The following is a 21,947-nucleotide window of genomic DNA, read 5'->3' as shown; positions in this document are numbered from 1 at the left end:
CTTCTTAGTAGCAATTACATTTATAAGAGTCAGTGAAATTCAAGCTCTGTCAGTGCAGGATCCATTCTTTACAGTTCATAAAGATAAACTGGTTTTACGTACACACCCTAGGTTCTCACCTAAGTTTATTTCTAAATTCCACCTGAACCAGTCCATCGAGCTTCCGGCTTTCTTCCAAGACCCACAAAGCTCGGCTGAGGTGAAACTACACACCCTAGATGTGCGTAGGGCGGTCCTCTACTATGTAAAAAAAGACCAGACCGCTAAGAAAAACAGATCAGCTGTTTGTCTCTGTAGCTACAGGCAGAGAGGGAGATCGCGTCTCTAAAGGTGCCATCTCTAAGTGGATTGTTAACTGTATCCAGCTGTTACTCCCTTTCTGAAAAAACTCTGCCTTTCACGCCAAGAGCACACTCTACTAGAGGCATTGGGGCCTCTCTGGCTTTCATTGCAAATGTACCCCTTGGCACCATTTGCAAAGCAGCTACTTGGAGCTCTATTCACACTTTTACTCAGCACTACTGCATTGATGCCCATTCCAAGAGATACTCAAGTGGGACAAGCAGGTTTAAGACATTTATTTGCTCATGACCCTTCTCACATCCCACCTCCTTCTTCTAACGCTGCTCGCTACTCTATGCACAGCATGTGATCTAAGCAGATTCAACAAGCCTCAGAAGAGATACATTACTCACCGTAATCGTATTTCTGATAATTGTATCTGCTTAGATTCACATGCGACCCACCCTTCCTCCCCTCTGAGAGAAGGCGCATGGATGCTTTTAGTCTTATCTATCTGCTTGGATTATCTGTACTCGCGCTACTCCTGATGTCAGAAAAAAATACAATCTGAGGGTCCTAGACGCGTGAGGGATCATGGGTACAGTGGACGTCACACTAGGGATAGTATCACTGGCACGCCCTGTGTCGACGCCCATTTTTTCTAGTTTTGATAAACAAACTGTAATACTCCACAGCTTCCACTAGATGTCGGCCTATGCACAGCATGTGAATCTAAGCAGATTAAAGCATCGCAAATACAATTACGGTGAGTAATGTTTATATATATATATATATATCTATCCAAGTCACACGGGAGGATAGCTCAGGGGCAAAGCACTTGCCTTGGACGAAATAAGATGCGGACCAACACAGGTTTGATTACCTGGGTATTAAGCATGTTATAAATAACCAATTAGAATTACAAGAAACCTAAATCTCATTCTGCTTTTTTAACTGTGATACATTTAGAGTGGCTTGTTTTATGGGATGGATCCCCCTTCCCTGTGCCATTTGGTGTGATTGAAGAATCCCTTGTTGTGTAGAATTACCTCCATTTACTGTCTAGTTAAATCTGTATCGCTTGTTTTGTAGGTTGCCCCCCTCCTTTATTATGAGGAGAAAGCTACAACTTTGACCATAGCATTACTCCTTATCATTCAGGGTACATGTAGAAACCCTTGGAAAAATGCTTGTCCTGTTAATTGGTCCTTCTTCTTTCAGGCGTTGATCATTACAATGAAATCAAAGGGATTAGCATTGATGAGTTCTTGCCACCTCACCTGGTCATCTATGTGGATGTTCCGCACACTGAGGTCTACCAACGGATTCAGGAGAAGGGCTTGGTAAGTCAGTCACCTCAACTGTTGCTCTGCAGACAATCCCATGTGGAATTTGGGGGATTCACCTTCTCAATATTGCCTTAAAAGCTCCTGCTGTTGCTTATTGCTGTCCCACATTTCTGGTAGTGTGGATTGATGCACTCTGTGCGAATGATTGTATTTTGCAGGTTTTGTTGGCTTATTCAATATACAATTGTTTATTTTATGGTTTAATAACCAATTGCCACACATTTTACTTTTTTTTTTCTATGATCGTGCATTCGTTTCCATGCCTTACCCATTTTGGCAATTAAACGCCAGAGTTCTAGGTGCTTCGTCTTTCAAAAGGTTCCCCCACTAGGTAAATATGATCTCGGTTTACACCCATGACCATTTATTTGCAGTAAGCCGATTAATTCCTTCTTGTATTATTAAACAGCAAATAATTATTAATTTCTCCAGCATGGGGCCTGGCATGGAGTTCACATGCTCATGAATATTCTCTGTCATGCGGGAAATACTCGGTAAAAAAGTTTCACTTTCACAACTGTATTTTTCCTCTAAACCAATCACTGTACTCTGGGTCATACTTCCCCCAGCCAATGACAGTTCTCTACCTAAGGCCCTGCTCTGGCAGCCATCGTCAGATTTTTACTACACATTTTAATGTTGGGAGTCGTTGGGTTTTGCTCCGTGAGCTACTTGTACGTTTTTTTCATTTTTCGATGGAAACCGGTTTTATTTTTGTGAAAGAGCATGTGTGCTCTTCTCTCCATCTGCTGACAGCAAGGATCCATTTGTCTGTGAATTTCAAGTGCCCCTCAAGGCCGAGGATTGTCGAAGTTTCCAGAAGGCCATCTGGCCTACACCGCACCTCCGATCATGACGGAGAAGGAAAGAAGGTCCCCTTTCAGTGGGAGTGGTGTGGGGGGGTTGTGGTGTGCGGGGTGGGCGGTGGGGGGTGGGGGGTGGGATTGTCCCACGATGGGCAGGGCGGGATCAACATCACCATCTGCCTCCCGTCACCAGCTAGTGATTGAGTTCCTCCTCAAAGAGGAAATCGCCAAATCAGGCTAAGCTGCGGAGAGAGGCCAGGGGCTGAGGAAAAGGCGGGCTACCTGCCCAAGAAAGATCCAGGCGGCACAAGAGACGTTGACGATTGAGCTGGTCACAGCCGCTCCCACGAAGGCGAAAGGGTTTGACCTTGTGAAGGTAACGCATACCGCACCCAAGGTGTCCCTGCCTCTGAGGCAGGAAGCCTCCATTGCAACTCTGGCAAAGCGGACTGGCACCCCAGAGAAGAGGATGCGTCACAGTCCAAAAAAGGGGGGGTGGGTGCCAGGAAGTCCCAGGCAGTGCCCCAGGCCATGTAAGTTTCGTCCACAGATGACGAGGACCTGGAGTCCCTACACACAATCCAGGAGGGCGTGGAGGACGACTGTGACAACGCCGGCGACGATGGCGCAGGGCCCTGGACATCCTATTGACCCTGCACAACTTGGTGGCTGAAATCCAGAAGAGGATGCCGCAAGCCCCATTCCCTGAGGCCCCCGGCTAAGGGGAAGCTATATCAGACACCCCTGTTTCAGCTTCCGAAAATTCGCGGCCACAACTGACGACGATATCGCCATGGCGAGTGGATCTCCGCAGCAGAGGGTGTCCCCACCGGATGAGGTGGGGTTGTTCCATTCCATGGTCGCCAAAGCTTCCAAACTTTTCCAGCTTATGCCCGAGGAGACCAGCAAGGAGGGTTTCCTGTACCAGAGGCGAGAGGCCAAAAGGAAGACCATCATGGTGGTACCCCTCCTGGACGACGTGTTCTAGGCAGACCGGGCCCTCTTGAAGAACCCTTCCATGGCCCCGGCCAAACTGGATAGGCTGGAGAAAAGGTACCGGGTCGCGGAGTCCGCACAGAAGTGCCTACGGTCACAACTATCACCAGGCTCTGTGTCGGTGACTGCAAGGAAAGGTTGGTTGAACCCTTCATCATCATCCGCAATCCCTCCGGACAGCGAGGGGAAGAAGTTGGATGCCATGGGAAAGAAGGTTAACTACACTGCAGCGTCAACCATCAAGGTGGCCAACGCGCTGGCGATTGTGGCCAAGTACGACAGGGAGCTATGGTACAAGCTGGTCCTGTTTCTGGAGTGCCTCCCCGACGACAAGAGGGTGGAGGCCATAGCCCTCTTCCAGGAGGGAGAGGTGGCTTCGGACCATGCCATCACAATGGCACTGGACAACGCCAACACAGATTTCCGGCAGATGGGGAACGGTGTCTCCCTCCATCGTAAAGGCTGGCTGAAGGCCACACATTTTAGACCAGGAGGTCTAGGCAAGGGTACTGGTCATGCTGTTCGACGGAGATAAACATTTTGAGAAGGTTGTCGACGGATCCCTGCAGGCCATCAAGGTGGATACGGAGACAGCGCGATCCCTGGGCATGCTCCAGCAACACCACTCTTCTTTTCGCTCCTAAAGTCAAGCAGATCGAAGGGTTTCTCCTCGTACTAATATAACACAAAACACAAGCACGTGTGGGGCTATTATTCTGCCATACTAATGTGTACCCTAACACTTGCCCTAAACGGAAGAACACCCTCTCCCTAGGTGATGTAAGGAGACACTAGGAAGCGCTGTGGCATCGCCTATCTAAAAGGGATAGGTGAGAGGGAAACTTACTGTATTACTACAATGGATGCCATTCAAGGCAAGTGCGATTATAACATTAACCGTTAAGAAGCAGTATTATTCCATTGATCGAGCAGTTCATGCGGGACTGTTTGTCACGAAAGATGACAATTTATTTTCCCTCCGTGAGGTGTGCTCGTATCACTCTAAAAAACGAAATGTATAGATTTGTAAAAACAAGATATGTATGTAAAGATAAGCAGTGTTCTAAACTAAAGAGCCATCTAGTGCAGAAGCGAAAAGTGGCTCTCACTATAGTTGATGATATCAGTTATTGTCTAATTCAAAGAACAAGATATACTATCTCGTATGTTAACAAACCCCCTGTTTTTCATTTAATAGTAGGTAGTATCGAGGCTAAAAAGAAGAGACTGCACCAAGAGGTTCTTAGTCCTCTAAGGTGGTCTGTATATTTAGTAGTTTTTCTACGTATCTCCCTTAGTTATGAGACTTCCGATGTAGTGGTCGACCGGTTTCAATGACATTTATCTTCGTTCGCCATCTTCATCAGGACCGAGATCTTCCATCAAAGAACACAAATCTGTTGACTGATCAGAAAAGGCACAGCAACTTCTGTAGGGGAAGATCGAAAAATCCAGGGTGACTCCTCTGGGGTAAGCGGGTAAGGTGTCAGTAATTTAATATGCAACATATACAATTAAATATAAGAGGCCCAATGGGCATTTAAGTAGGTAGCCTCCTCCCACCCAAGGGAAGGTGGAGAGAGTGGGCTTAGGTTTTATTGTCCAGTAAAGGACATGTGGGATTGGTATGGGTCTTCAGTTGCCAGATGTAAACAGGCATTGTACTATTCTGTTTTTCATGACATTGCTTTTTCAGAATTCCTAACTGTGTTTTAGCAAAGGAATTCACAACAGTTCAATGTACCCGTTATTCACACTTAAAGAGGGATGGTAAAGCAGCTGGATGTCAAGCCGCCTCAGTGGTGTGGTTCTCCGGTCTTATTTCTGATATTTGCATGGAGAGTAGTTCCTATGCGCTATAGGAGACAGAGACAGGATATATTCAAGTCGTATGTTATGGGCTTAGGAGTCTTAGGGTCAGATGTGTCAATATCCAATCCTACATTATTTACCTGTGAATGCTGCTTCTAATGATAATTCGGTAGTTGCTTTCAGTAGGGATTCTCATGATTTGTTCCCAATCTTTTCTCTATCATCAGCTTCAAACGTTCGCAGAGACTACACACGGAGTGATACTACAAAGGAATGTTGCAATGATGTAAATATAATGCCTCTACAGTGTGAATTACACCACAGGTATTTGCGCCAACGGTTAACGAGGGTTAAATATACCCACATTCCCTGGGTATACACAAGCGCGTACTGGTACGCAATATAATCAAATATGATGTATCTGTTCTGACCATAACCCCAGGCTGCACATCGTCTCCTAGAGATCCAATATATGGAAACTTTTGTGTCTCGTCTGCTTTCATCTATACCTGAGAATAAAATGCCTTTTAATTGCCATTTGCCATACATTCTTAGTAATTTCAAAACAGAAGTGTCGAGCCCTAGAATGCTTTGATTCGTAATAATGTTATGGTCTTGAATCGGGCGGATTCTCAGAACCGGACCTGGTGGAGGGTTCGGAGGCCACACCAGTTGATGACCAGGGTAACTGACACTTGGGTCTAGCCAAACTATATCAAGGTAACCGAATGAGCAGTAAGGCAGACTTCAGGGGCTATGGGGTTGGTGTAGTAGTGCAGTTAACCCAACATAGAGCACCCAAATGAGACCAGCAACACAGGAGTGCACCACAAATATACAAATGTATCAGGCATTAATATAATATAATCATTAAAAATGGTAAATACAGAAAAAGGTGATGTGTTCCAGAGTAAAACAATACAGGAATCTAGTCCCCCTATACTGGTATTCAAATGGGCTGACCAGTTCCCCCAAAATAGGCGAGTTGAGCAACTAGCCCAAGAGTTTCTCCTTAGTGCCTAGGTTCACACTCCCTCCCCTCACCACCATACCCGAGGCTGGGTAATCTGCTCCCCATTGTTGTCCTCCCCTAGTTGCTTGTAGATACCATACTGCCAAATTAACTACCCTTACCTGTTGGCTCCAGATCCCTTGTTTCGAGGGGATTGGGTCCTCCGACGTATTCCATATCTATAACAGTAATCACCACAGCTGTGCTGCTTCAGAAAATCTTTCTGCGTCGATACGCCGCCCTCGAGGACCTCCTCCGACGGCCGACGTCACTGGATGTTATAAGTAGGATGCACGACGCCCGTAGCCTCAGTTCTGTTTTTTCCGTGAACGTGTTCGCTTCGGGAATCTCGGCGCGCCTCGACTCTTTGCAGTTTGTTGTATTCTCGGTTCTTCGGCGCCTGTTCGTTTTGTGAAGTTTATCCTTCATGAAAATGTCTACCTTGTCTTCCACCCCGCGTCCGGGCTTTAAGAAATGCGGGGACCACGGGTCCAAGATGTCGGTGACGGACTCGCATGATGCCTGCCTCTGGTGCCTCGGGGAGGCCCATGACTTGGATGACTGTGTCGACTGCCAGTCGCTCACGTCCAAAGCCTTGCGGGAGCGCAAGAAGTTGTTGTCGGTAGGTAAGGTGTCCAAGCCCTGGAAGTTGAGGTCAGCAGGGCTTTCGACGGACGATTCGAGGGGCGACTCTCCGCTTCATCATCGGAAGTCCAGTGGGTCTTGCTCCGGGAGTCGGTCCCGCCACTCCTCTGCCTCTTCGAGGCATTCCCAGAAGCACCGGCATCGGTCGCCTTCCCCGTCCTCATCCGAGGACTCCGCCCGTCGGCGGGTCGCTTATCCCACCAAGCATGCGACACCGGAGGAATGGGCTTCCTTCGGGAAGAAAATGTTAGCGATTCTCGAATCGCAGGGCACCGGTCCGTCCGCGCCTCCGAGTGGTGTCGGTCGTGATTGGTCGAGAGACACCGCTCGTACACCTTCGGGCTCGGGTGGTCGGCACGATTTGCGGGAGAGTTCCCGCTCGGACCAGGGGAATTGTTCTTGTCATGCCCATTCCAGGTCCCGGTCCTTGACGCACTCGAGACCGCGTGGACCTGTGAAGTCTTCGAAGAAGACATCGACGCCTGTGGCGCTGAGGTCGTCGACGGACTCTCTCGAGGCTCCACCTCCGAGGAAGTCGTCGACACCGGCGCCCAGGATGTCGAAGGACACGCTCGGGGCTCCGCCTTCGAGGCCTTTGTCGACGCTGTTGGCGCCGCGTCTGTCATCGACGCCGATTCTCTCGACGCTGGCGCCGATTCACTCGACGCCTTTCGAGGCTGTGTCAACGGGGGTACCCCGAGGCTCGGTGGAACCCCCTAGAAAGGCTCTGGCCAAGGTCAAGCATGGCTTTGGTTCCCATTCTGTGCCTTTTTCCCGCCATCTTGAGTTTATTTCAGAGGTGGATGAGGGGCCTCTGATGATGGCATGGTGCCTGATACGGTGCCAGACTAGATTCTCTCGGGCCATAGCCAATTTGAGGACCTACGACAGTCACTGCACAATGCCAGTGGGCTGGACACCTCTCCAGGTGGAGTTTTGTAGGCCTGAGCCTGGCACTCATGCCGACTCCTCGTACCGGCGCCTTATGTCTAGGGTCACCGAGTACTTGGGATGGTCTGCTCCCCCAGGGGAGTTTGTTCAGGATGACCTTACGGATATCCTCGACATTGGTCCACCAACTGACCCGGTACTGCCGTTTCATATGGCTCTACAGAGGAGGGTGGCGGCGGCTTGGACTGCTCCGGAGAGTCTCCCGGCAGTGGGCAAGTCTTTGTCGCGAAAATACCGTCCAGTCAGTAGTGACCCTTGCTACTCGTCCAAGCACCCTACTCCGGAGAGTTCGGTGGTGCAGGCGGCTACGGCCCCGGCAAAGCAGGCGTCGTACCCTACCATCCCTCCTGATAGGGACGACAAGCGTTTTGACGGCTGGGCGAACAAAGTGTTTTCTGCAGGGGGTATGGCGCTTCAGGCGGCCAACTCCATATGTGCCTTGTCTAGTTTCACGCACTCTGTGGAACTGTTCCCTTGGCGGCTGAACATATTCCCGAAGGGGACAAACGGGATGGTTTACTTGCCATGGTTCAGGATGGCAAGGATGCCATGTGTGAGGCCGTTCAGTCGGGTTTGGACATGGCAGATTGCGTCAGCCGGTCCATGGCGGCGAGCACCGTAATACGCAGGTTTGCATGGTTGCAGAAGTTGGGGGTTTGCTCCTGATGTGCAGGCCTGGCTCCTCAACATGCCCTTTGACGGGGAACATCTTTTTGGCAGCAAGGCTGACGAGAGCCTTGAGAGGTTGCAGACCTCAAAGGCTGCAGCAAAGTCGTTGGGCGCTGCTGTTCGACAACCTCCACCTTTTCGTCCTAGGGGACAGCAATGGAGGGGGGTTCCTTTTTGTTATTACTCATCCTTTGGTAAAGCGACAAGAGCTGCTAGTCAAAGGGGCAACCGTAGGAGTGCCAGAGGTGGAAAACCAGGTACTCGAGGTGCCAAGGCCGCTCGGGCTGTCGCATCTTTGCCATCAGACAACGCAGCAGCCGCTTCAGCTCAGTCATGAGGTCATGTCCCATGGTTCGCTGGTTGGGGTAAGGCTGGCGCAGCATCTTGCAGAGTGGCACGCTGTTACTTCAGATGTGTGGGTTCTGGAGATCATAACCCACGGCTACTGTCTTCCTTTCCGGCAGAGGCCTCAAGACAATCCACCGGGGAATCTCTTTGAAGAGTCCGGATCCGCTCCTTGCACAGGAAATTCAATCCCTGCTGGAGAAAGGCGCCATCAAACTGGTGCCTGTAGCAGAAAGGAACAAGGGATGGTATTCCCCTTATTTTTTATTTCCAAGAAAGACTGGGGATTGAGACCCATCATGGACTTGCGCGGTTTGAACAAACTCCTCAGGAAGGACAAGTTCAAGATGGTTACTCTCTCTCAAGTCCTCCAGGCCCTTCAACTTCAGGACTGGTTGGTGTCTCGACCTCAAGGACACTTATTTTCATGTGCCGATCCATCCAAAGCACAAGAAGTACCTGAGGTTCATGGTTGGCGACCCGCACTTTCAGTTTCGGGTCCTGCCGTTCAGATTGACCTCCGCCCAGAGGGTCTTCACCAAGCTCATGGTAGTGGTGGCAGCGCACCTCAGGAAAGGGGGATTCACGTCTACCCCTACCTGGACGATTGGTTGATCAGGGCGCGCTCTCCCGAGCAAGTCCTGGATCATCTGTCGGTCACCTGCCACTCCCTCCACAAGCTGGGCTTCTCCCTCAACTTAAAGAAGTCCCATTTGACACCAACTCAGAGGCTCCAGTACATCGGAGCAGTGCTCGACACGTCCCTGGGGCAGTGTTTTCCTCCCCAGGTGAGGGCTCATCACATTCAGCAGATGGTGCACAAGTTTCAACTTGCCCAGACTCTCCCAGCGCTCGAGTTCTTGAGACTGCTCGGCCTCATGGCATCTGCATTCTTCTGGCGCCAGATGCCAGGTTGTGGATGAGATCTTTGCAATGGGCACTCAAGCTCCAGTGGTCTCAGTCCTCCGGCAGGATGTCGGACCCTGTTCAGGTGCCGTCTTTGGTCGCCCAGGACCTTCTGTGGTGGGCCGACAAAGGCAATCTGATGAGGGGGGCTCCATTTTGGCTGGCCTGGCCGGAGGTGACGATCATGACGGACGCATCCCTCACGGGATGGGGAGCTCATGCCAACGAGTTGACAGTCAGCGGTTGTTGGTCTCCGTCGGAGTCCAGACTCCATATCAATCTGTTGGAGCTGAGGGCCGTCAGGCTAGCCCTGAAGGCTTTTCTGCCGACTGTGTGAGGAAAGAATGTCCTGATCCTGACGGACAACACGGTGGCCATGCACTACCTCAACAAAAAGGGGGGGGGGCAGGGTCACTTCCTCTGTGCAGGGAGGCGATGCAGCTCTGGTTCTGGGCCATCCAGCAGGAAATTTCGATCTCGGCAGTTCATCTGGCAGGAGACGAAAACGAGACGGCGGACGCTCTGAGCAGGCAGAGCGCGATCTCTCATGAGTGGGAGTTGGCTCAGGAGATTCTCCTGGAGATCTTTGCCCTTTGGGGGACCCCTCAGGTGGATCTCTTCGCCGCCACTGTCAACCGGAAGTGCGAGAGGTTCTGCTCGCGGGAATTTCCTCCAAACGAACGAAGCCTTAGGAGACGCGTTTGTGGTGGAGTGGTCATTCCCACTGCTGTACGCGTTTCCTCCAGTCCCCGTCATCCCGCAAGTACTGCGGAGGTTACGGAGGTTCCTCATTGTTTCGGCGTGGCCCGGAGAACGTGGTACCCGGACCTTCTCGACTTGTCCATCTGCCCTCCACGTCGTCTTCCCTACCGAGACGATCTGCTCTCACGGGAGAGCGGTCAGGTTCTCCATCCCGAGCTCAGGTCCCTCAACCTTCACGCTTGGTTTCTGAAAGGTTGAGGTATAAGGATTGGGACCTCCCTGAAGACGTGATGGAGGTGTTGCTTTCGGCCAGAAGGCCCGCAACAAAGTCCCTGTACTGTTGCCGTTGGAGAAAGTTCTGCGACTGGTGCAGGGTTAAGAATGTGGATCCTTTTGCATGTGAAATTCTCATGGTTCTGTCTTTTTTGCTTTCTTTGGCCCACAGGGGCCTTCAAGTGGGTACCATTAAAGGTTACCTGGCGGCGCTGTCCATATTTAAGCGCTCGTCTGAAGAGTGTTCCTATTTTAAAATTCCTTTAATTTCTCAGTTTCTGAAAGGGCTCACTAATGTGTTCCCTCAGTCACCTTTCCAGGTGCCCGGTTGGTATTTGAACCTTGTTCTCAAGTTTCTGATGGGTGCTCCGTTTGAGCCTTTGCATTCATGCCCTTTGAGACTGTTAACTCTTAAAACTGTATTTTTAGTTGTGGTCACTTCCGCTTGCAGAGTGACTGAGTTACAGGCACTTTCAGTTAAGGCACCCTTCACTGTGTTTCATAAGGACCGGGTTGCCATTAGAGTTCGTCCTTTTTTTCTTCCGAAGGTGGTGTCGGAATTTCATTTAGGCGAGAAGATTGTTCTTCCGGCATTTTATCCTCCTCCACATCCTGGTAAGGAAGAGGAGAGGCTCCATAGGCTTGATCCTAGGAGAGCTTTAAGATTTTATATTTCACGCATGTCCCGGGTCAGAGTGGACGATCAGCTCTTAATTGGTTACACTGGAAAGCGTTTGGGACAAGCTGTGACGAAACAGACTTTGTCTCGCTGGATTATTTTGGCGATCTCCGAGTGTTACCGCTTGGCGGGTAAGGATCCACCGGTCGGCTTACGGGCCCATTCTACCAGGGGTATGGCTGCCTCTACTGCCCTGCAGAGGGGTGTGCCTTTTCGTAACATCTGTAATGCAGCCACCTGGGCTTCGGTACATACTTTTATACGTCCCTATTCCCTCGATTCCATCCGGGGGCAGGATCTGGCCTTTGGCAAGGCGGTCCTTTACTCTGTAATTTGATTGGGCATGCTAAATTTCTGTTTTCTAAATTCTTTTCCCACCTCCTTGCATTGGTACTGCTTTGGGAGTCTGTCATAGATATGGAATACGTCGGAGGACCCAATCCCCTCGAAGAAGTTACTCTTGCCTGGTAACGTTCTTTCGATGGGATGGTCCGACGACGTATTCCATATCGTTCCCTCCCTACCTTCCCCGCTTCAGAATTTCTTATGCGATTGCAGCTTACATTTCCGCAAGGCTTTGGGTGTCAGACTGGCAGATGATTGGTGGCACACGTTCTGGGGGAAAAAAACTACAACTGAGGCTACGGGCGTCGTGCGTCCTACTTATAACATCCAGTGACGTCGGCCGTCGGAGGAGGTCCTCGAGGGCGGCGTATCGACGTCATCGACGCAGGACGCAGAAAGATTTTCCGAAGCAGCACAGCTGTGGTGATTACTGTCATAGATATGGAATACGTCGTCGGACCATCCCATCGAAAGAACGTTACCAGGTAAGAGAGTAACTTGTTCTTCTCTGCTTCCCTCATTGTTCTTCCCCGATGATTGTAAAGTGCTCCGTTGCTTCCCAAACCTGGGTCTGCGCTCAATAAATACCTTAATAAAAAGAAAAGTGACTCTAAAGGACTTTACTAAAAGTATTGCTAACCAAGCCCCCAGTTACCTTTCCAACAGGTTCATCTCGCACTCAGCTGCGAGACCTCTCAGAAGCGCACACACTAATTGTCTTGTCATCCCACGGTTCAACCTCCAAAAATCTGGAGGCCGCAGTTTCCCTGTCCTAGCAGCCAAGCTGTGGAACACACTACCTAACCCACTCAGAGCTGAACCTTCCTTCACTGCCTTCAAGCATAATGCCAAAGTTTGGCTGTCCACCCTCGACTAAGGATGACTGTTGACTGTAGCAATATTCTATGACACCACAGGCTATTTTTATGTCTCTGCCATTGCATTCTGCCCTATCCTGTAAATTGTATACCTTCGTTTATGTCACTTGTATATTGTAAATTGTGTACCTTTTGATTATGTCACATGTATATTTTGTATATTCTAAATGTAAATACTTCCATGTAAGCCGACTGTAACTAAATAATGCGCCCGGTTGCCCTCGGGCCTTGTGCGCTATACAAATAAACAAAATACAAATACTAATCTCCAAAAGTCAGTACATGGTACAAGCCATAACAAATAGCTGGGGCTTCCTTTAAAATTAACGGTGGTTGCAAAAATAAAGTTGACAGAGAAAACCTCCCGGAGGGAGAGAGAGGGAGGTGATGACCCTGGGACCTTGGACCTGCAGTGGGGTGAATGATGTGTCTGTCGCCGAGCTGAACAACCACCTATGCACTCGCCAACGTGTTCTAACACAAAACAGAATTTTTTAAAAACATTTCAATGTGAAAATTTCAATTGACTAAAATTCAAAATACAGAACATGTATAAACTTTGTTCATAAAGCATTATGGCAGAAAAGAATAATGTGATCAAAAGAAACCACCCGATAATGACAATTAAAACTAAATTTATTATTCTTGGTCACAATGCAGTGCCTCTAAAACCTTAATTTACTAAAGAAACAGCAGTACATGTGCTCTGTAGTTGAGGTAAGTGAGAATCAACATGCCAGGTTGACAAATAATTATCAAAGGGAGAAAATATATAAAAAAACGAAAATGATCACAAACCAGTAGGTGAGCATTTAATGGCCAACGTTTACTGGTGAAAAGTAGAGCATTTATGGATCAAACTAGCTCTATCATATGGGAAAAAAACCTAAAGATATTTATTAGGTTTACTTTTGTGAAAGGTCGACATATGTTTCGGCTAATGGCACCTGAAAAAATCAGGCAATGCACAAAAAACATTGACTGTTGGTGCAGCTGTAGCCGTCTTCAGGACAGAGGAGAAAAGCAGTATATAGCAGTGTTGAATACTTCATAGGCGTCATGCTATGTCGTTAAGAGAAGGCACGAAACCCACTGTAAGGCAAAACAAACATAAACATATCACATATATATACAAATATAAATTAAAGACAAACATCGTAAACAGGTGGTTCATAAAAAACTATTTAAAAACATTGGCGGTGTAACAGCGGCGGAACGCCCGGTGGGCAGTACACAACATTATAATCATCACCCACTGCAGCCAAGGTACATGCAGAGAAAAAGGTGTTAGATATATAACCCTATCTTGCATTGTGTGAAATCTATTTCTTGTCTAATGAAACAATTCATTTGTATAAAAAAATGGTAAGATTATTTAATTACTTATCCTTATTCATTTCAAATGGATGGCTTGCTTATATATTGAAGCAAGAGCATAATACATCAAGAGAAATTATGTTCAGTTTCAAATGCCACTAAAAGTTGATGTACTATAACATTTTGCAATATAAAATATCAAAACATAGAGGAAATGTTCAATGTTGCTGCAGTCTTTAGGCAAAATCATATTGTTGTGGGGCCCTTTATGATGGAAAGTGGAAGGCAATGCTTACCATTGTTATCTTCAAAAGATCTTAGACCAGAATGTGAAACTTCGAGAGTTACTTAATTCGAGTGCGCCGTAATGGACGCTGAAGAGAACCTATTTGGGCCTGAAAAAAGACAGAAATGCCCGAGTTTTAAATTCAGCTTATTATTATAAACAGGCTTTTCAAAATTTAACCGAAGAAAAGCAACCGGAACTGTTGTTACCTCTCAGGTGTTATTAAGTGCAGGCTCGTTTCAAATAGCGACTGTGGTTGCAACTGGAGGGCTTGCGCGTGGCCTGATATGAGTGAAAGCAAAAAAGAGAAAATGTACGGCGAAATGAAGGTCACTTATGTGTTAAGTGTCATTGAACATTTTTCGGAGTTGTATTTAGAAGCTTGCAGTAATGGCATTAGCTTACCTCTAAAAGAAGGGGAAAAGGAAGCCGGAAATCATCTGTACAGGCGCGCCTGTGTTGTGCTCGTTAAACGCGTCTGGAGCCAGCGAGGTACGTGATGTTAGTGAGGACGAAACCAATTCCGCTGTGGAGCCGTGTCAATTAGCTGCTCGGAGCCTACGTGCTTCCGTGAACAGCTGTACACGCGCTCTATTGGGTGTTTAAATAGGGCGGACGGATGACGTGACTTATGTTAATTGAATGTAACGGGGGAGAAACGGAAGGAAAAAAGAAGCGGCATAAGAACCGGATGTTTACTTAAACTTACAAGAGCAGAGTTTTTCTTGGGGAATTATTTAAAAATAACAACGTCTGAGTGCACCAATCCTCAACTAGTTAGCATGTTTGTGTTTAGTGATTGGCAAACTATCATATATGAAAAAAACAAAAAAGCCTCAGAAAGTTTTATTTGGAGGAAAATGTTTCATTAATTATGTATCATTATATTATTTAATTTTATTCTGTGATGGTATCCATATTTTGTGATACCTTTTTTTTACATTAGATGAGACAGAATCTAAATCAATGTGTGTCTAACTAATGGCAATACATAAGATGATTTAATAGTCTTGTAAGGCCAAGAACAATGTGATTATTATGACAGAAAAATAGGACCTATTTGAGGAACACTTATTTTATTATATGGAAAAAATGTTTTTGAAAAACCATGAAAAACATTGGGCGGGAAAGGCAAAAAAGCAGGTTTTAGAAGAATAGGGACCACTCCACTGTTGTGTTTAAGCCCCGTTATCATGCACACCTAGAGGGCTGGATTAGCTTGGATGAACAACAATTCTTAATTTCAAAGAATCCAATAATTCCAGCCTTCTACCTGTTGCCTAAGATTCACAAGAATGCAACTTGTCCTCCCGGCAGACCTATAGTTTCGGCTCTAAAATCCATTCTTGAACCCTTGTCCATTTATGTTGATTGGTTTCTCCGTCCGTTTGTAAAAGAAATGAAGTCCTTTATTAAAGACACCACCAATATGATACAACGAATAGACAACTTATCCATCTTGAATACAGATATCTTGGTTACCCTTGATGTAACCTCATTATATACAAGTATACCTCAACTAGACTGTTTGAAAGTGATTGAATTCTATCTCAATCAAAGAACAACAACTATTAATTCAGTACCTACTTCCTTTCTCCTAGAATGTGCTAGAATAGCACTAATGGAGAATTTTTTTCTATACGATGGCCTTTTTTACAACCAAAAACACGGCACAAGCATGGGGGCAACCTTTGCCCCAGATCTGGCTAATTTGTTTATGGCCAACCTGGAAGAACATTCGATTTATCACCCTAACAACCCTTTTAAACAGAATATACATTGTTGGTATAGATATATCGATGATATCTTCATGGTATGGAGGGGGTCCTCCAATGAACTTAAGCTATTCACCCAATGGTTAAACGGACAAAACCCACACATACAATTCACAGGAGACGAACATTTAAGCTCAGTTTCTTTTCTGGACTTAACCATCAAAAAATCCCTAAATGGACAGTTGGTTACCTCGTTATACCGAAAAGAGACCGACAAAAACACCTTATTAAGATTTGATAGCTTCCATCCTGCTAGCCTAAAAGAAAATTTGCCAATTGGACAATTCCTTAGAATCAGAAGAAACTGTACAAATATCTCTGATTTTGAAACACATGGGAAACTATTAAAGTCTCGACTATTAGATCGAGGGTACCCTTCTAAGTCCATCTCACGAGCATATAGAAGAGCGAAACACACTGATAGACAAAATTGCCTAACCCCTACTGAGAAGAGCCCAGCAGATAAGATCACATGTGTCTCGACTTTTTCACCCATTAGCAATTCACTCAGAAAAATAATATTAAAAAATTGGCATATCATTACAACTCCAGATTTTGCTCCTGCAACACCTCGATTTGCATTTAAAAGGCAATCCAATCTTAGAGATAAACTTGTACACACGTACCCTACCACACGAAAATCTTTACCCTCTCAAACCACTCTGTGGTCTCTGCCACCGGTATTAGGACATTTTAAATGTGGCTTGTGTTCGGTTTGCTCCTTAACTACAAACCTGAAAACACTGCAACTATATGAAATGAAATGGACCTTGACGGGTTTTTCCAATTGCAATACTCCATGGGTCATCTATGGTATCAAATGCCCCTGCAATTTATTATATGTGGGAAAAACAAAACGTCCGGTAAAACAAAGAATATGTGAGCATCGCTCATGTATCAAAAATAAAATCGAAAATAAACCAATGGTGGCACATTTCACCCAATTGAAACATTCCCACAATGACCTAAAGTGGTTTGTAATTCAAACCGTTGCAGCTCCACCTAGAGGTGGGAATAGAGATCTACTCCTCACCAAACAAGAACAGAAATGGATTTTTAATTTAAACACTGTAAAACGGGGCTTAAACACAACAGTGGAGTGGTCCCTATTCTTCTAAAACCTGCTTTTTTGCCTTTCCCGCCCAATGTTTTTCATGGTTTTTCAAAAACATTTTTTCCATATAATAAAATAAGTGTTCCTCAAATAGGTCCTATTTTTCTGTCATAATAATCACATTGTTCTTGGCCTTACAAGATTATTAAATCATCTTATGTATTGCCATTAGTTAGACACACATTGATTTAGATTCTGTCTCATCTAATGTAAAAAAAAGGTATCACAAAATATGGATACCATCACAGAATAAAATTAAATAATATAATGATACATAATTAATGAAACATTTTCCTCCAAATAAAACTTTCTGAGGCTTTTTTGTTTTTTTCATATATGATAGTTTGCCAATCACTAAACACAAACATGCTAACTAGTTGAGGATTGGTGCACTCAGACGTTGTTATTTTTAAATAATTCCCCAAGAAAAACTCTGCTCTTGTAAGTTTAAGTAAACATCCGGTTCTTATGCCGCTTCTTTTTTCCTTCCGTTTCTCCCCCGTTACATTCAATTAACATAAGTCACGTCATCCGTCCGCCCTATTTAAACACCCAATAGAGCGCGTGTACAGCTGTTCACGGAAGCACGTAGGCTCCGAGCAGCTAATTGACACGGCTCCACAGCGGAATTGGTTTCGTCCTCACTAACATCACGTACCTCGCTGGCTCCAGACGCGTTTAACGAGCACAACACAGGCGCGCCTGTACAGATGATTTCCGGCTTCCTTTTCCCCTTCTTTTAGAGGTAAGCTAATGCCATTACTGCAAGCTTCTAAATACAACTCCGAAAAATGTTCAATGACACTTAACACATAAGTGACCTTCATTTCGCCGTACATTTTCTCTTTTTTGCTTTCACTCATATCAGGCCACGCGCAAGCCCTCCAGTTGCAACCACAGTCGCTATTTGAAACGAGCCTGCACTTAATAACACCTGAGAGGTAACAACAGTTCCGGTTGCTTTTCTTCGGTTAAATTTTGAAAAGCCTGTTTATAATAATAAGCTGAATTTAAAACTCGGGCATTTCTGTCTTTTTTCAGGCCCAAATAGGTTCTCTTCAGCGTCCATTACGGCGCACTCGAATTAAGTAACTCTCGAAGTTTCACATTCTGGTCTAAGATCTTTTGAAGATAACAATGGTAAGCATTGCCTTCCACTTTCCATCATAAAGGGCCCCACAACAATATGATTTTGCCTAAAGACTGCAGCAACATTGAACATTTCCTCTATGTTTTGATATTTTATATTGCAAAATGTTATAGTACATCAACTTTTAGTGGCATTTGAAACTGAACATAATTTCTCTTGATGTATTATGCTCTTGCTTCAATATATAAGCAAGCCATCCATTTGAAATGAATAAGGATAAGTAATTAAATAATCTTACCATTTTTTTATACAAATGAATTGTTTCATTAGACAAGAAATAGATTTCACACAATGCAAGATAGGGTTATATATCTAACACCTTTTTCTCTGCATGTACCTTGGCTGCAGTGGGTGATGATTATAATGTTGTGTACTGCCCACCGGGCGTTCCGCCGCTGTTACACCGCCAATGTTTTTAAATAGTTTTTTATGAACCACCTGTTTACGATGTTTGTCTTTAATTTATATTTGTATATATATGTGATATGTTTATGTTTGTTTTGCCTTACAGTGGGTTTCGTGCCTTCTCTTAACGACATAGCATGACGCCTATGAAGTATTCAACACTGCTATATACTGCTTTTCTCCTCTGTCCTGAAGACGGCTACAGCTGCACCAACAGTCAATGTTTTTTGTGCATTGCCTGATTTTTTCAGGTGCCATTAGCCGAAACATATGTCGACCTTTCACAAAAGTAAACCTAATAAATATCTTTAGGTTTTTTTCCCATATGATAGAGCTAGTTTGATCCATAAATGCTCTACTTTTCACCAGTAAACGTTGGCCATTAAATGCTCACCTACTGGTTTGTGATCATTTTCGTTTTTTTATATATTTTCTCCCTTTGATAATTATTTGTCAACCTGGCATGTTGATTCTCACTTACCTCAACTACAGAGCACATGTACTGCTGTTTCTTTAGTAAATTAAGGTTTTAGAGGCACTGCATTGTGACCAAGAATAATAAATTTAGTTTTAATTGTCATTATCGGGTGGTTTCTTTTGATCACATTATTCTTTTCTGCCATAATGCTTTATGAACAAAGTTTATACATGTTCTGTATTTTGAATTTTAGTCAATTGAAATTTTCACATTGAAATGTTTTTAAAAAATTCTGTTTTGTGTTAGAACACGTTGGCGAGTGCATAGGTGGTTGTTCAGCTCGGCGACAGACACATCATTCACCCCACTGCAGGTCCAAGGTCCCAGGGTCATCACCTCCCTCTCTCTCCCTCCGGGAGGTTTTCTCTGTCAGTGTCCTTTGATCCTTGGAGGTGGTGCTCCCAGAAACTGGATCTGTCCTAAATGCTCAGCATGCAAAAATAAAGTTTCCTCATCTTTCCTAAGTCACGTTACAGATATGTCTTTAAGCGCTACTTTGGAAGTAATTACATTACTAAACCATAATTGAGAAATTTTGCTGCCATTCATTTGTTCTGTAATCATTGAAAAATGGGCAGACAAATAAGATTGCTTTTAACATCGTTCATGTGTTTCTTTGCAATGTAATCAACTTTATAGACTTTGTTCTATTGTCCTATAACATTTAGCAATTATTTGTTGCATCCCATAGATTGGGTCTGTCAAACCCAATTTAAGGACAGTTGTTTTAATATGCAGTGGAGACCACAAGTCCCACCCTGCTTCTCCGGCAGAGGTGCTCAAGTTTTGATTTTCCCTACCAGATTTACCCCTTTCTTTCCCAGAGTCCTTGATTGAGGCCACATAAGAGATGGGTATCCAGAAGTCGCTGAGACTCGGGGCACACAAGTATCCTGGTTCCCATTGCAAATCTCCTTTGGACAGCTTGTTGTGGGCACGCCACTGGTTGGTGGCAGCCTTTGTACGTTTCTAGTTGTACACACTATGCATATCCGGGGATATGCCTCTACTGGGGCCTCCTTGTACAATCCAGTTCAGTGCCCTGCTAGCCTTGATTGCTTAATCAGAGCTTGCACTACGTGAGCCAAGGAAAGCTTAAGAGTAGGTTTAGCAAGACAACCCTACACCCTAAACACAGGACTCAGATGCCTCCTGACTGTGGTAGAATGTAAAGGCCCAAGAATAGTTTTCCAGTACTGTTCAAAGAAATTCTTTCAATTTCATTCTTATATTTGCCCTCCATGAATTAGTGTTTAAAGCAAATTTATTTTGGAAAGATTTTAGTATGGGTTGGATCTGCCATGTAAACCTCATCCTAACCAATTTCTTTCCCTCTAGGAACTGTTTTATTCCTGTAAGTTACCATTATTGTTACTTTTGATGTTACTTGACAATCATCGTTGTCCTCCTACTAGTCACTGAGTGCGCCTGGAGACAGAACCCCAATCTGTGCATAGGAGACCTTGTACTCATCAGAGAGCATGAGACACTGATCCTGCCGGGGATCATGGTAGATATTGATCAGATCTATGAGCATAAGAGGCCCCGATCTTACCAGGAAAAACAAATCAATTGGGTAGTGAGAGTGGCACTAAACCCTGCTGCGAACATAGGTTGTATTTGAGCTCATAGCGAACATAGTATCTGCTTAAACAACTTCTTATATTCTTCTTGCAGCCTGTCGAGAAGAAGGTTTCCATTAACTACCTGAAGGGAATCGAGGACGCCTACAAGAAATCCTTCCTTCCCAAGATCAGGTGAGCAGAATTAACCTATTTATTTTGTTTTTATTAATATTTCTTTTATCCAGAAAAAAATGGTATCGAAGGGTTAACCTAGATATTGAAAATCAATTCTGCACACACCAAGATCAGTTAACCCGGGTTATTTTATTGCTAATGATTGGGAAACCACGTAGATGTTGGGCATTGAGGAAGGGTATAAGTGGGGGAAGGAAAGTGGAAGGAGAGAGAGAAATGAGAAGTCAGCCTTAATTAGGCTGGTTTGGATTAATTTGTGATCAACCCTTCCTGGTGTAGGAGTGAAAATCCTGATGTAACCTCCTAGCAAGGATGGACCTGGTAAATTAATGCCTGAAAAAGAAGGAAGCTGGGGACGAGGGGGATTATCTTAGTAACCATCAAGGTACCATGGCATTTGGGGGAGATATGCTATGAATGCTAATCATAGATTCAAGGTAGTTTCTGCCAGGACTCCTTGAGCCTGGAATTGTTTCCTACGCAAATTGCAGATGCTTAGTTCCATGGATACGCCTGAGGGTAACTATCTCAAATACCCCCACCAACCCAGGGTCCAGAGGCAAATGCTCACAGTTTCAGTGCTCAAATAGACAGTGCAGGAATGGTGAAACATCCCAGTTAATACAAGCCTACCTTTTGCAGGTTGAGTTGCAGGACACAGTTAGCCAGGGGCTTGAACCTCAGACCAAATATGACCCTAGGGTCCTAAAAGCACAACAGACTGCTGTTTCGATAGATTTCTAAAATTTGGACTGGTGGACAAATTTTAGGAGGCCACCCTAGTTATAATGAACAGGTGACTCTGGAGTTTAGCCAAACCAATCAAGGTAAGCTTAGAGTGGTCAAGGCAAAGTCCCAGGAGAGGTGAGTGGGGTTAGGGGTCCACAATGAGTGTCAAAGTGAAATACTCAATGATTCTACTTACACAGGCAAGTACAAAAATACCTATTGTAGGTCCAAAAATACACTATAAAAATTAATCTAGCAGGTTATCACACAACACTCTAAATTT

At 45.3% G+C, this 21,947-nt stretch overlaps 1 protein-coding gene across 1 annotated transcript in view; it reads left to right on the top strand.

Annotated features, from left to right (window-relative positions):
• The window catches only part of NDUFA10 (NADH:ubiquinone oxidoreductase subunit A10), a 468,753-nt gene that overhangs the window by 147,859 nt on the left and 298,947 nt on the right, over positions 1 to 21,947 (top strand). Inside the window, exons 5-6 of the mRNA XM_069616024.1 lie at positions 1,504 to 1,625; positions 20,853 to 20,932. Of these exons, the coding sequence (XP_069472125.1) occupies positions 1,504 to 1,625; positions 20,853 to 20,932 (202 nt within the window). The remainder of the gene's footprint in view (positions 1 to 1,503; positions 1,626 to 20,852; positions 20,933 to 21,947) is intronic.

This window comes from Ambystoma mexicanum, chromosome 9 (assembly GCF_040938575.1).
Source record: "Ambystoma mexicanum isolate Mex_15411 chromosome 9, UKY_AmexF1_1, whole genome shotgun sequence".
NCBI lineage: Eukaryota > Metazoa > Chordata > Amphibia > Caudata > Ambystomatidae > Ambystoma > Ambystoma mexicanum.
This window is presented reverse-complemented; position numbering and strand designations above follow the sequence as displayed.